This window comes from Falco cherrug, chromosome Z, assembly GCF_023634085.1.
Source record: "Falco cherrug isolate bFalChe1 chromosome Z, bFalChe1.pri, whole genome shotgun sequence".
In the NCBI taxonomy this organism is placed as follows: domain Eukaryota; kingdom Metazoa; phylum Chordata; class Aves; order Falconiformes; family Falconidae; genus Falco; species Falco cherrug.
Window position 1 is genome coordinate 12,425,724 of NC_073720.1, and position 13,405 is coordinate 12,439,128.

A 13,405-nucleotide genomic window follows, 5' to 3' on the forward strand; every position below is an offset into this window, starting at 1 on the left:
CAAGATAAAGGACTGGAGGCTATGGGAAGGGTTTTGCCTCTCCCACCACTCCCCACCCCCACCCCACCCCCCAGCTACTAAATTTATCCTGGAAGACCACATATAGTTCTGTATATAGAATGCTCTTTTTAAACTCAAAATAAAGTTCACTAATTCATGCCCTCCCTGTTGCAGAAAATGAAGTCCATCCCACATAACTTCTAAACAGAGTTTTATGAAAACCTAGCTCCTCTCCTAAGACAGCACCAGGCAGTAAATACTGCATATAAAGTTTCCAGCTAAAGATTAGAATGAAGGTAACCTCTGGTGTGACGTAACTAACCCACTGTAAGACACTGTAAGAGCCAGTCTAAAGAGAACAATATTGTCTCAACATTGCTAACAAAGACCTGGAGATGGAATGTGCTCCTCATGGACACCGGGACCCAGTGACCCTGAAGGAGAACTGCACAATACAAGGAGTACTATGCCGCTCCCTGATACCCGGCACTGGAAGGAACAGCTACGATAAGGCCACATAGCAGCTGTCCAGAAGATGGATCACAACCGTTGTCGTAACAATGAACCAGAACATGCGTGATAACCTGGCTAGAGAAGGCAGAGACTGACAACAATCCACGGGCCAGAGGAGGAGCAAGGTGTGTTGCTCGGCATAAAAGATGACTCCTGAGCAACTGAATTTGGGAGATCTTCCCCACCAAGGATCCCGACGATCAGAAGGACCGGTGGGATGCTGCCTGGACCTGGGACCATAGGGACGCCTTGGACTATAATCCTCTTTCCTTTTCTTTTTACTTTATCTTTTCTTCACGTTCTGTCTTTCTACTTATCACACACCGCTTTACAGGCAAACAATAAAATTGTGCTGTTTGATTGAAGCATAACCCCTTGGCATGGTCGCCTTGATTTTTGCACTTCAAGATCATAGTGAACGAACCATCACGAGTCCACTGAGTGGACTGTGACAGGCATCCACAGCAGGAAGTATTCTGCTACCTCCTGAAGAAGTTATGCTTCCATACTTCGAACGTGAATGGAAAAAGCTTTAACTGGAGAAGAGATCAGGAGGCCAAGTTGGCTTCAAGTACCTTTATAAAACACGTATTTGCATTCCAATACGGTGTGCATTGATAGCTGAACATTTTCACTTGTGCACATAGTCTTAAATCAAAGCCAAGTGGTCCAGTACACTCAGTGATCTTTAGAGAATGTGGGTGAGGCAGAGGCACACCTTGTGTTACAACATGACCCGGCACTCCACAGCCTGTGCATAAGCCATTGCTGTACGAAACTTCAAGAACAAGTCTGTTGCGGTCTTGTAATATTCTCTTTACGAAATATCCGAAGTGGCAGGATTACTGAATGTGTGATTTGCACTACTGCTGATTTTGTACAGAAGCTAGCAGTTTGTAATCTCTGGAAAAAATCCAATGTTTTTGATTTGTACTCTATGGCTTACTGTGACCACCCCCCATTGCATGCTCAATACACGTTTGGTTTGAGACATACCATGCTGTAGTCATTTCAAGAGTTTACTTAGTTTAATACGGAGAACAACATTCCCCCTTGATATGGTGGAAGACAAGTACATTGCTAAGACTGAAATAAAAAGTGTTTAATAAACCCTCAAATACTGACATTCAGTCGACACTTTGTAGACTACCTTGGTAACTTAGTCACCCTACCATACTGCACTGAGCTTTCCTCTTTCCTGAGCTGACAGCACTTCTCTAGTAAGTATAACCTGCAATAAGTCAAATAAGTCAAAACTGCACAGCTTCCTAACAGTAACACTCTCTAAAACCCAGCATATAACTAGAAAAGCCTTGTCACTTCAGATTGCCAAGTTCACTATGATTTAAAGCATAATTTGCAAAATATGGCCTTAAACATACAATCTCATTTCAGGACAAATACATCAAAGTATATTTTATTGATATTTTCCACTACAGACAAATGACAGTATTCAAAAACCAAAACTGTAAAGCTTCTAGCTTGCATTCAGTGTAAAAACTCAGAGGTATAAACAGAAGCCTGGAGTAAAGATATTAAGTACATTTCCAATCCCACAGTGCAGAAAACCAATAACAATGATATTTAATCTACGTAAGAAATATCCCCATGTTCAATTCCACATATATGTTTCTCTTCTATAAAAACTTCTGATAACTTATGTACAAATAAGATGTCCAACATCTTATATTCTTTAATATAAATATGTAATCTTCATGACTGAAACATTCTAACAGCTTGATCAAAAGTATAGAAAAATCCATTTAATATTTTTTCTAATGCAGCATTTAAAAAAATGCTTGAACCCAAATGACCTTAGAATGATAGGCATTTCTTTGCCATAAAGATGCATTGCTCATTCAACATGCAAAGTACTATTGCATACATGAGTCAATTGAACTACAATAATAAAGTCTGAAGGACGTGTGCTGGACAGTCCATTGTAGCAAGTGCTAGCTGTATGTTCATATGTATTACAGAAGAAAGCATAAGTACTAGTATATTTTTTAGATAAAATGTTACAAACTCAAGTATTGTCCTCACACAACTAAGACTTAAGGCAATTAATTAAGAGTTGGGAAGCTTAAGTTTGGCATAGTTGCATTAAATTCTCCCTCTTTCCCCATCAATACATTTACTTTAACATATTAAAGTTTATTTTTAGAGGGCTGCTGATAAAATTTTTGCTACACATTATTAAAATGACTCTCTGTGTGAAATGATCAATCAGTAACCCAGTTTAATATCCCCATTTACACAGAGCTGATACAATTTAAGCAACAGTTTCTCCACCAGCCAAGTTTTCCAACACCGACTTCTAAATTGGTATGAGAACACAGAAAATATTCAATGTCTATGCTCTCAGGGTAACTGATTTTATGACTTGCATCCATTCTTGGTGTATTCTAGAATTTTAGGGTTTAAAATAGATTTGACAGTCAAATAATATTCAGCTTTACAAAGGAAAATTATCTGCAGTAAAAATACTTTATATATATAAACATACACACAGTAGATCAAAATCAACAGGCATTTCTTTATGGCTTTTTTCACTGAGGTACTGTTAAAACATCCAGCAACAGGATGCAAATGTTCATATGGTATGAACGCCACATTCATAAGCTGTAGGACCAACTCATGACAAGTAGCAACTGACTGCAAATCCAGCTTCATTGCAGGATTATAGAAAAAAAAAAAAGTTTTCCCTTCTATGTAAGGGGTCTCAGTGCAAGCTACAGAAAGCCTCAAAGGCAACTGGCATAAATGGGGAAGTCAAAATGAATGTCTCGCTCTATTAAAAGGAGAAAAAATACTCATAGCAAATTAGAATCTCACAGTCAGGCCAGTTCTTACAATTAACAGCAAACATTTGGGACTATATTCCAAGGCAGCAAGGACGTATAGCACAGCAGCCACACAATAAGACTTGAAATGTGTAGTTAAGCTCTTGCATCTGATCCTTAAGCTAAGTTCATGCACAGGCTTAGAGCAGCCAAGCTGCTATTACAATACCACACAAGATGAAGTGCTGCAAGTCAAAAGATGAATGCTGTCAGAAAAGATGATGTTGACAAGCACATGACTTCAGTTGATGCCACAACAGACTGAAAACCCCTGGTGACCATGAGTTTATTCTTCAGCTGTACCATGCTTATTTGTGAATGCACATTTAGTTGCACCTTTCCCTGTTTACATGAGGGGAAAATGCAGACGTATTAAGTTCCTAGTCACAGTATTTCTAATCCTAGTACTCTTAGCATAAGGGGTTATGTTAAGATAGTAATCATTGCTATATATGTTTAGTATTTCACCTTCACATCAGAAAACAGGGTTTTTGTTGTTTGTTTTTATTTTTTAAACAAGGTGGCCATATGTCTACACCAGCCTAGATGCGTTTTTATTACAGCTATGCTAAAATGTGTTGCTGCAATAAATACTGTAAAAGTGAAACTTAAGTTAAAAATATGCTCAGTTAATCACGGCAACTAGTTCTTTCCAACCAAGGGGTTTTTAACCCTACAAACCCATTAAACAGGCTACAAATGGTTGAGTGAGTTTCTTATATGAAGACACAGCACAACATTTAAAACTTGGGAGCTCAGCCACATACAATTCATACTTTGATTTATATACACTTTATGGCATATCAGCACTTAGATCAACAAATTCATCATCCCTCTTGACCAAATCATCTTCATCTTCCAAGTCTTTCCAGGTGCTAGTGGGTAAAGCTGGTTTGATAGACTGTCTCTGAAGTAAAGCAAACGGAAACAAGGACGACAAACGGGCAGAACTTCTCAGCATTGGAACACAATGTACATCTCTGGAAATAGCTTGACTATGCTCTTCATCCATCTTCACCTGCAAGCTTTGCACTTCCTCCATCAAGTCCAAAATCTTGGCAGCTGTAGCTATTGTACCACCACCATGAAGCTGGGCTTCAGGAATCCATCGTAAATACCGTTGCGCCCAGACTTTTATTTCAGGGCCATCGATGCGAGGTAACAGAAGACCATGATAGTCAACAGGTTTACTATGCCAGCTATCATAAAATTCCCTGAAGCTATTAGGAGGTTCATCTGAAGAATTTATGAACTTGCCAATTCTTTTACCCAGAATGTTTTTAATTAAATGATCAGTTTCCTCCCTGAAAAATCCTCTCTTCGAGGAAGATTTTGTTTGTGTCAATGGCAAAGAAAGTTGCCGTTGATGCTTTAAGAGGAAAGAAGAGAAAAATATACTGAGAGAAACATTGATGGGACTTTAGAGGAAGAAAAACATAATTTGTAATCAGAAAATACTTATAAGCAACAAAGTCACTTAAACACTGCCACCACTTTGCTACATAGTCTAAGAAGTATTACTTTTCAATGGATAATACACCAATACTAAGTATGCTGTGTGAAGTACTCTCAGACACATTCTCTGCACTAACTATAGCAATGAAGTAACATTGAATAAAGTGCTTTTCTTTGAAAAAGGAGAATTCTTTGCATACATTCAAGTACTGCAGATTTCCAGGTTTAGTTTAAGCTGCCCACACAAATCAAGACCACTTGATTTATAGCCAGTGGTTCCTCATTGCATCCCACTGCGTAAGAGTTCTGATTGAAGCTGTAGATCATACTGAGAATGTCTCACCTAAGAAGGCTTTGTACAGAACAGAATTTAACCCACAGGGATGTTATAACCAAAGGTGGCTACTTCAAACAAGCTTTTCTTACTGAATTTCTGCTACTTTCCAGTAATGAGGTGGTCCACTCATAATCTTCACACCCCAGACAGTTTTTGCTGTTATTAGTCCCCCTCCCCCTCCAAGAACACACACACATTCCAACTACACTCAAGACAAAATTAGGGAGGCAATTATAAACCTGCTATGTACTTCAGTTAGGTACTCCACAGAGCAACAAAATAAACTCACTTCAAACATGTCGGTGCAACTTACCTGGATGTTCAGTCTCACGAGTTATCACTACACTTGCACAAAAGTATGAAGGAAAAACCCCTAAGTTCACAGCTATGCACAGTAAATGTAAAAAAGTGATTTATAACCAAGGTGGGTGCAAATTGTATTCTGAAGATCCAAGGTGAGTTTGTGGCATACGTGTATTTTATTAAAATCTTAATTAAAAAACCTTGTGCCAATAATTCCACTGTGAGTACATTTGAAGTACAAGTTGTGCAAAATATTTTTATCATTTAAAAAAAAAATAGTTAGGCAGCACATATCTTACTTTGAAACGTGAAGTTTTCCGCTGACTTTTATCTGGTTTTGGCTTCTCCGCATAAAGAGGGTTGTTCAGGAAAGCCTGGGCCTTAGGGTCGAACTGCACAGACCAGTCCCACACAGTAAGAAATCTGAAAGGACCACTTTGTGTCTTGAGGCTTTCACCACTCTGCCAGAACAAACACATGACAATTACTACTACTAGAAAGTAACTTTGACCAAGTCAAGGTGAAATTAAGAAGCTGGCTTTTCACAGAAGAGGCCACAGAGTTGCAACAACACTCATGACTTCTATGTATTCAATAGCTCAGCAATGTTAGCAGATACAAGGGAGTACAGACACAAAGGCTATCTATATAATTGTTCTCTAACTTCAGACAGTATTCTGCTTCAACAGTGCAATTAGACAGCATAAGGAATGCCTTCCACAGCTGAAAGCAAGATTAAATAATAAGGAAAAAAAGAAAGTTTTGAAAATTGGGCAGGTTTGAATTCTTCAGACACAGGGGGCATGTTAGGGTTGTGGAATAAACTTCTCCAAACTCCAAAAGTTAACTGCAGCTATGTGGTGCTACCAGTTTAAGTTTTGTGATCAACACTTCATGTATATGCAAGACTGATCTTTACTTTTTCAGTCTGTGCAGCCTTGCAGAGGATACTCCCATTGCTTCCCTCTTGTTAGGCTAGAGAAAGCATGAACCAAACAAATCAACATCCAGGAAATGCTGACTTTGGAACACAACTATATATTATACAACAACTTCATAAATAACTTACTATGGGTAAGCAGGATATTCCTCTTAGGTTAAGGAGCTCCATTTTCACTGAAGAGCAATAAACATGAACCTATAGCCACACATATATTCCCGAGTTATCCTCCTTTTGTCATCATAAATTCCTAAGTCCCGAACTTGACTTCTTACACCCAAAGTTGCACTCATTCACCCTTCAAAGCATCACTCTTCAAATAAGCATGGAAAAAAAGTGCTGCTAGGAAACTACTTTTGAGTGTTCATTGCTTGTCGGTCAAACCTGTCCAACCCATTGCATCCACAAAACAAACCCTTACCGTATTAGTGTCTCTTTGATGTTGTGAGTTGAAGAAGAAAGTGCTAAAAATAGGCACATAGAGGCTGTCTGACAAGACGGTTAAGTAAGTTTCGGTGAACTCAAATGCTGGAGGATACTGTTGTACCAACTGCCAAACACAATTTAGCAGGAGCAGAAAAACAGGAGCCTAAGAAAAGGAAACATTGCTTCAGTTTCAGAAAAAAATATGCTCCACCATGCAGACTATTTATTTTACAGTGTTTAGTGTCTCCGAATACAAATCTTAGGGAAAGCAACCTGGTTAACTACAGAACTGTTGCACATAACTTTAGCAGAACTCTGAAGTACCATCTGTGTGACCCTTGGCCAATTGTTGACAGAAGAGATGAACACTTTCTAACCTGAATTTGCATACATTAACTTGCTATGAAAGTTGCTGCTATGCAGCCTTTTAAAGCTGGCAAAGGAAAACCAGTTTATGGCAATTCTTGTCCAGAACTAGTCAGTTTACACTTATTCTATACAGAATGGAAATCAATCTGATCTATTCCCAAAACAAACAAAAAATGGAGAGGTGAGACTGCAATGTTTAGCACAACAGCATAAAGTTAAACAGTAGATGTGACAAAAATAGGCAATACACTTGAGTTATTTTTATGGACATTACTACCATTTAACACAGTTTAAAAGGACATGAGATACATGTCTTTCGAAAGACTCCAAGACTGATTGGGAATTTTTACATTTGTTCTTCAACTCTGAACAGCAAAAATAGTGACACTGTACAAAACATCAACCCATGAAACAAAACATAAAATTAAAGATCTTCAGAGTAATTGGAACTTCTGGACTGACGTATAAATCCCTCCTCATGCCAAGTAAACTTTTAAAAAGCAAATACGGAAATAATAATAAAACCATACCTCTTCTTTGTCGCTTTTATGTAAATGGTTACAACGATCCAAAAAGCCATGTCCTCCAATTACCCACTCCTTCTGAATAAGGCTCTGAAACCCTGACTTTGTTCTGCTGTACGAATCCATCATCACTTGAACCAGACTAGAGATTACACAGCACAGATCAGTAGCACTCTCTTCTACAGAAGAGAAGAGAAACCACATTATGCACTAAGCCATTCCTAAAACTCTGGGTAAAGAAAGCAAAGTATTGCTAGCTTCACATAAACAAAACTGTATTTCAAGATCAGAGGAGCACAGAATTTCTTGCAAGTTTTATGCCATCAGAGAGAAGTTAATCCATGTTTCCAGTACTTCCCTCTGTAAAAACTGAAGGTTTCTTTTACACTTATACTAAGATAATACTTTGACAATAAAACCTGCAAAGCCCAGGCTTTTACTACTATAGCCTTGATGCCTACACCCTTCAGTCTACTACAACGCATATACTGCCCCTCCTGCCCTATGCCACAAGTCCAGCCACTTGCCCTTACCCTTCCTCTCCTGCATGCATCTTTTCACAAGGTGTGAAATTGCTTCTGCATGCAACGTGCATTCTTCACCCTTCAGGTGCCTTCTAGAAACATCTCTTCCCCATGCTAGGTTTCTCAAATGGCAGTGTGTGGAAAAAAACCCCTAAAATTATTACTCCAAAAAATAGCGTAATGGTTAAAACTGAGTTTGGTTTTCCATGCAATTACTTTACACAATCTAGGAAAAAACTGCTCAAGATGTGTGCAGTACGTGCATTCCTTCATGTACTTTTAACAAAGTGACAACACAGTATTGTCTGTACCTAGAACATAAAAACGTCCTTTATAGAAAGGTTCCCTGCTCTGTGTTCCTTGTGTAGGTATTTCCCCACGCCCCCTCGAAGTACAGCAAAAAGTCTAGGAGACCTTCAATTAAATAAGATAGGAATGCATCAGTAAGTGTAGCAGAATGGCTGCAGAAGCGTGGCCTTAGAATCTCTGAAGATCTGCACAATCCAGGCCTGGTATTAGAATAGGCCTGTAATCAGAATTGTGCTGAAGTTGCTGTGCAGAAGTTAACAAGAAGGTAGCCTTGAGCTATTCTCGAATCCTGAGACCAAGTAATTATGTTGTGCCAACAGGCCGTGGCTGTAACAAGCTACAGCTGCTGGGAAAGCAGGTGCAGGGCCAAGAAAGATGGGGACCTGTATGGGAAAATAGGGAGTAGCAAACTACAAGGCTGAAGCACAGCAACTCAATTAGCTACATGGATAGAAGGCTTATTTTAGCCATGATAATTAGGGGTGTGAGAACCGCGCGCGCTTAGAGACTACTAACCAATTTTATTTCTGCTTTACGAATATGCATGTGTATCGGTTCTATATAAGTAGTGTTAGAAACTATTTAATAAAGTTGAGCAAGATGCATAACTCATATTGAGCGACTTCTTGACTCCGGCGAACCCTTCTTCCAACATTTGGCGCCCGAACCACGGGAAAGCTGGAAATAGCTGGAAAAACTCTGCCTTTGCATCGCAACGGTGGGCTTTGCAAATTGAGAGTCGCTGAGAGGAGTTCGAGCAGGAAGGCGTCCATAAGGAGTAAAGACATCTGAATCCGGCAGTGAGCTCCTGCACGGATCTGCACCAGTAAGACCGTTTTTCCCTCGATAATGGAAAGGGAGGCGGCACTCACGCTATTAACTGATACTCTTGCCAAGCGAGAGGCTAGCATGAGCACTAAGAAGCTCCATGAGCTCTGTAGATGGGCGAATGAAAAAGGACACTTAAAAGACCCACAACTGATGTTTAGTGTGACTGAGTGGCGAGAGATCAGGGATTCCCTTTGCGATGCGATCCGTAGCGGCAGCAAGTCGGCCAAGGACTTGGGGACTACCTGGAGGGAGGTCATGAACCATTTACGATCAGTGGTTGCAGAGAAAAAAATGGCTATGGCTGCCTCAGACTTCCTCGGTCGGGAAACCGAGTCGGAGTCTACCCGATTATTTGGTCAAGGCACTCCATCTGTAAAAGGCATAATTGTGCCTATTAAAAAATCTGCGACAGAGCTATTACAGCTGACACCGTCTCCGGAGGGTGCCACCGCAACGGGTGCTCCACGCCGACCTGAAAGCTACCGAGAGCCGCCCCCCCTGCTAGATGAGGACGAGGGTACTAGAGCGGGTCTGAGCACGCCTCTGAGAGTGCAGAGTCCGATGAAGAAAATGAGCCCACCCCAGCTGCACCTGCCCCGATACCCCATGCCCGAACAAAACCCTCCAACTGGACTCTAAACCGCTTGCAGCAGCAATTGAACGAATGTCATCTGCCTACTGCCGGTCGTGATCTTCGGATCCTGACCCAGGAAGGCGTTATCCTCCACCCTGCCGCTCCCCAAAGTTGTTGGTCTGGGGTTATACGAGATGCTATATTGGAGGGAGAGTGGCAGGTTGCTTCTGCTGTTGCATGTCCGGTGTGGACCATCACTTTACCAGATGGTTCAGCAGCGGCTGCGTGGAAACCTTTTGATTGGAAATTTATGCAGCAGCTACGACAAGCCATTACACAATATGGTTTACAATCAGAACCAGCCAAGCACCTGCTGAATTATTTGTTTGACTCTGAAATCATGACACCCAGTGACTGTACTTCGCTAGCCAGATTGCTTCTTACACCAGTACAGCTCCCCACACCTGCCCCGCAGCTCCCCCCACTCACCCGCCCACCCACCGCCATGGATCCCCCCAGCTGCTGGTGAAAAGTGGAGTCCAGAGTTCAGTGTAGAGCTGCAGATCGCACCCCCGCCGGTGGTAAGACCGCGTAGAGTAAATCGCGGCATGACTCTACACTAAATTCCTCTCTGTGAGGCGGGGGGGGGGGGGGGGGGGGGCACTACGGAAGGCCACGACGAGTAAATCGCGGCAGGGCTTCTCTGCGCTGATATCCTTTCTGTGAAAGGGGAGAGCTCTGAGAAGATTTCCTCGATGGAATTAGACACGGAAATTAAACTGTTAACTGGCATCCTCCTTAAGAGAGGGGAGGGCGTTAAAGAGACAGAAATGGAGACCTTAGTTCGCTGGGCACGAAAAAAGAATAAGATCCCTGAGCCCGCGTTATTGTTTAGTATTGTGGAATCAAGAGAAGTGGGAAATTGCCTCTGGGATACTACGATCGAGGGAGGCAAAGAAGGAAAAGAAGCTAAAGCGTTAGGAGTGACGTGGTGGTCGATAGTTAACACTCTGGAAACTATGAAGGCGAAAAAAAAAAAAAGTAGTGGCGGCAGCCATAGAAACGTTGGGGAAAGATGTGTAGAAAAGCCAGTGGAGCAGAAGGGTGATTCACCCAAGCCTTCTCTCTTGGCTACACTTTTCGGAGTTGGGCATACTCGTCCTATGAAGGGTATGTCCGCCCCTGCGTGTTCAACAGTGCCGGAGCTTTTAGATAAGACAGCGGACAAACGGAAAGTTCCTCCTCGGGAGCCTGCTGTGACTGAGCCGAACCAGAAGAGGCTGCCGAGCCCCCCCAGGAGGGCCGGGCAGCGAGTCCTGCTGCACCAACCACGTCAGGGTGGGCAGAAGTGCCGTGTGATGACGTACCTTCCTTGTCCTGAAACGTCATTGGACGGGTCTGAGGAGGAAGGCGGGGAGAAACTTTGTGATTACAATACAGAGAAATCCTTACAGGAGGTAATAGATAAATTAAGAAACCTGGTAAAGCGAGTTAAAATGAACCTGCCTACTACTTCAATACCTGTAATTCCTCCAGTTAGCCCAACTACCCCACCGATGCTGAACTCGAGAAAAGATCCAATTCTACGGTGTTGGTCTGGTGTTCTTCATGATGCTGTTTTGGAGGGTGATTGGCAGGTGGCCAGCTCGTTAGCTTGTCCAGTACTGATTAATAATAGTGATGCATATAACTGGGACATCATTTATGGAAGGTTAATGATCAGATTTTAGCGATGGGAGTGTTGCAACCTGCTCTTCCACCTTTTATGATGATCCCTCAGATTTGGTAAATTGTTGTGATACACTTGAAAGACTGTTCTGTCTTTTTAACGATTCCCTTACACCCTGATGACACACGAAGACTCACTAACGATGATTTGCAACCATTCTGATTCTGGTTGCATGGCACCGAAGCCAACAGTCCTCAAACTTGTTCACCAGAACAGCGGGCTGCCCTGAAATTGTGTCCCGCAAGATTCAGACTAGCTGGTGTGGTCACTGAATGGCAAATCATCCGTTATCTTTTTTGGTTTGTAATGTTGCCACTTCACCTTTTGCCCTTATTTTGCAATGGGAAAATACGGCAATCATTTTAGAGTGGTTGTTTTTGCCACTGCAACCCAGACATCGTATTTTAAGTCACCCTGAAGCAGTAGCGGCCTTGGTGAGAAAAGGAAGAGACAGGATTGTTGAAATTGATGGGACTGAACCGGCAGATACCAGTATTCCAGTCCTTGGTGATGATTATGAACGGCTTCTGAGACATTCAACAGCCATACAGGAAGCCTTGATGGGTTATACAGGTGTTGTACACAACAACTGGCCAAAAGGACCTCTCTGGAAGATGTTAGAACATTATCAGTGGATTGTGAGACCATTATGCTCAAAAAGACCAGTTGACAGGGCAACAGTGTTTACAGATGCAGGATGAAAGATGAAGAAGGCTGCGTGTGTTTGGCAATCCAATAATCAGTGGCAGAAACAAGTGATCACCGGTGAACCAGGGGACAACCTTCAAACCTTAGAACTGAAAGCAGCTGTTGAAAGGGCAAACCGTACCCTGAAGGATTATCTTCAGAGACAGAAAGTATCGCAGGACATAGACGTAACTAAGCGGTTGACTAAGGTGTTGTTTACTTTAAACTATCTCTCCCTTACGGAGGACAGAGAGGGACCACCTGTCGTTATACATCACCAAACAGCACGAGGGAACCAAACAACTACAGTTCCTGGTTTGAATGTTCTGTATAAAAATGTGGCTTCAGGTGTATGGGAAGGACCTAATCCAGTGTTATTTATCGGTAGAGGTTATTTTTGTATCTCCACAGATAAAGGACCTATATGCATCCCTAGCAAGCTTGTGCGACCTATATGTCAAGTTCAGAAGACGGAAGAGAAGACTCAGAGCGAGCAGATGGAATGAACTGTCTATGTTGTAAGGGATGTAAGCCGTGGGTATTGTGCCGATGCATGCTGTGTGGGGTAAAATGGTTCCGTAAGCCAAAGCTTAAATGTAAATGGTGTAAAGACTGTATGTGTTTGATTAGTAACTGGGCATGAAACAAGAGAAAGCAGACAACTAGTGTAATACCATGCTGATTGGAGACAGTATACATCATCAGAATCTGAAAGCACAGATTTGTGGGGTGGAATTAAAAAAAAAAAAAAAAGGTGGAAATTGTAGGAGTTAACATGTTTAAGTGGTGGACTTGGTTTACGGTCTTGATGAATTTTTTAGCCATTGGCCAAAGTACTTTTGACATCTTGCCTAGAACAAACATATGGGTGACAGGGGCAAATATCACAGGGGTAACAGACTTTTGTTTAAGTCTGCAACAAGCAGACAACCCCTTTAGAACTTGTTTAATTGGTACTCCCCTGCAAGAGAATGAAACAAATTTTGATGGTTTTTTGAAATGTTAAAACAGTGGATCTGACTTCCAATCAGAATGGTACAT

General features: G+C 41.7%; 1 protein-coding gene across 1 annotated transcript in view; it reads right to left on the reverse strand.

Moving 5' to 3' along the window:
• Nucleotides 1–1,914: 1,914 nt before the first annotated feature.
• The window catches only part of MTMR12 (myotubularin related protein 12), a 43,255-nt gene continuing 31,764 nt past the window's right edge, over nucleotides 1,915–13,405 (reverse strand). Inside the window, exons 13-16 of the mRNA XM_055699147.1 lie at nucleotides 7,717–7,889; nucleotides 6,813–6,980; nucleotides 5,751–5,912; nucleotides 1,915–4,725 (exon numbers count right to left, since the gene is read on the reverse strand). Of these exons, the coding sequence (XP_055555122.1) occupies nucleotides 4,150–4,725; nucleotides 5,751–5,912; nucleotides 6,813–6,980; nucleotides 7,717–7,889 (1,079 nt within the window). The 3' untranslated portion in view covers nucleotides 1,915–4,149. The remainder of the gene's footprint in view (nucleotides 4,726–5,750; nucleotides 5,913–6,812; nucleotides 6,981–7,716; nucleotides 7,890–13,405) is intronic.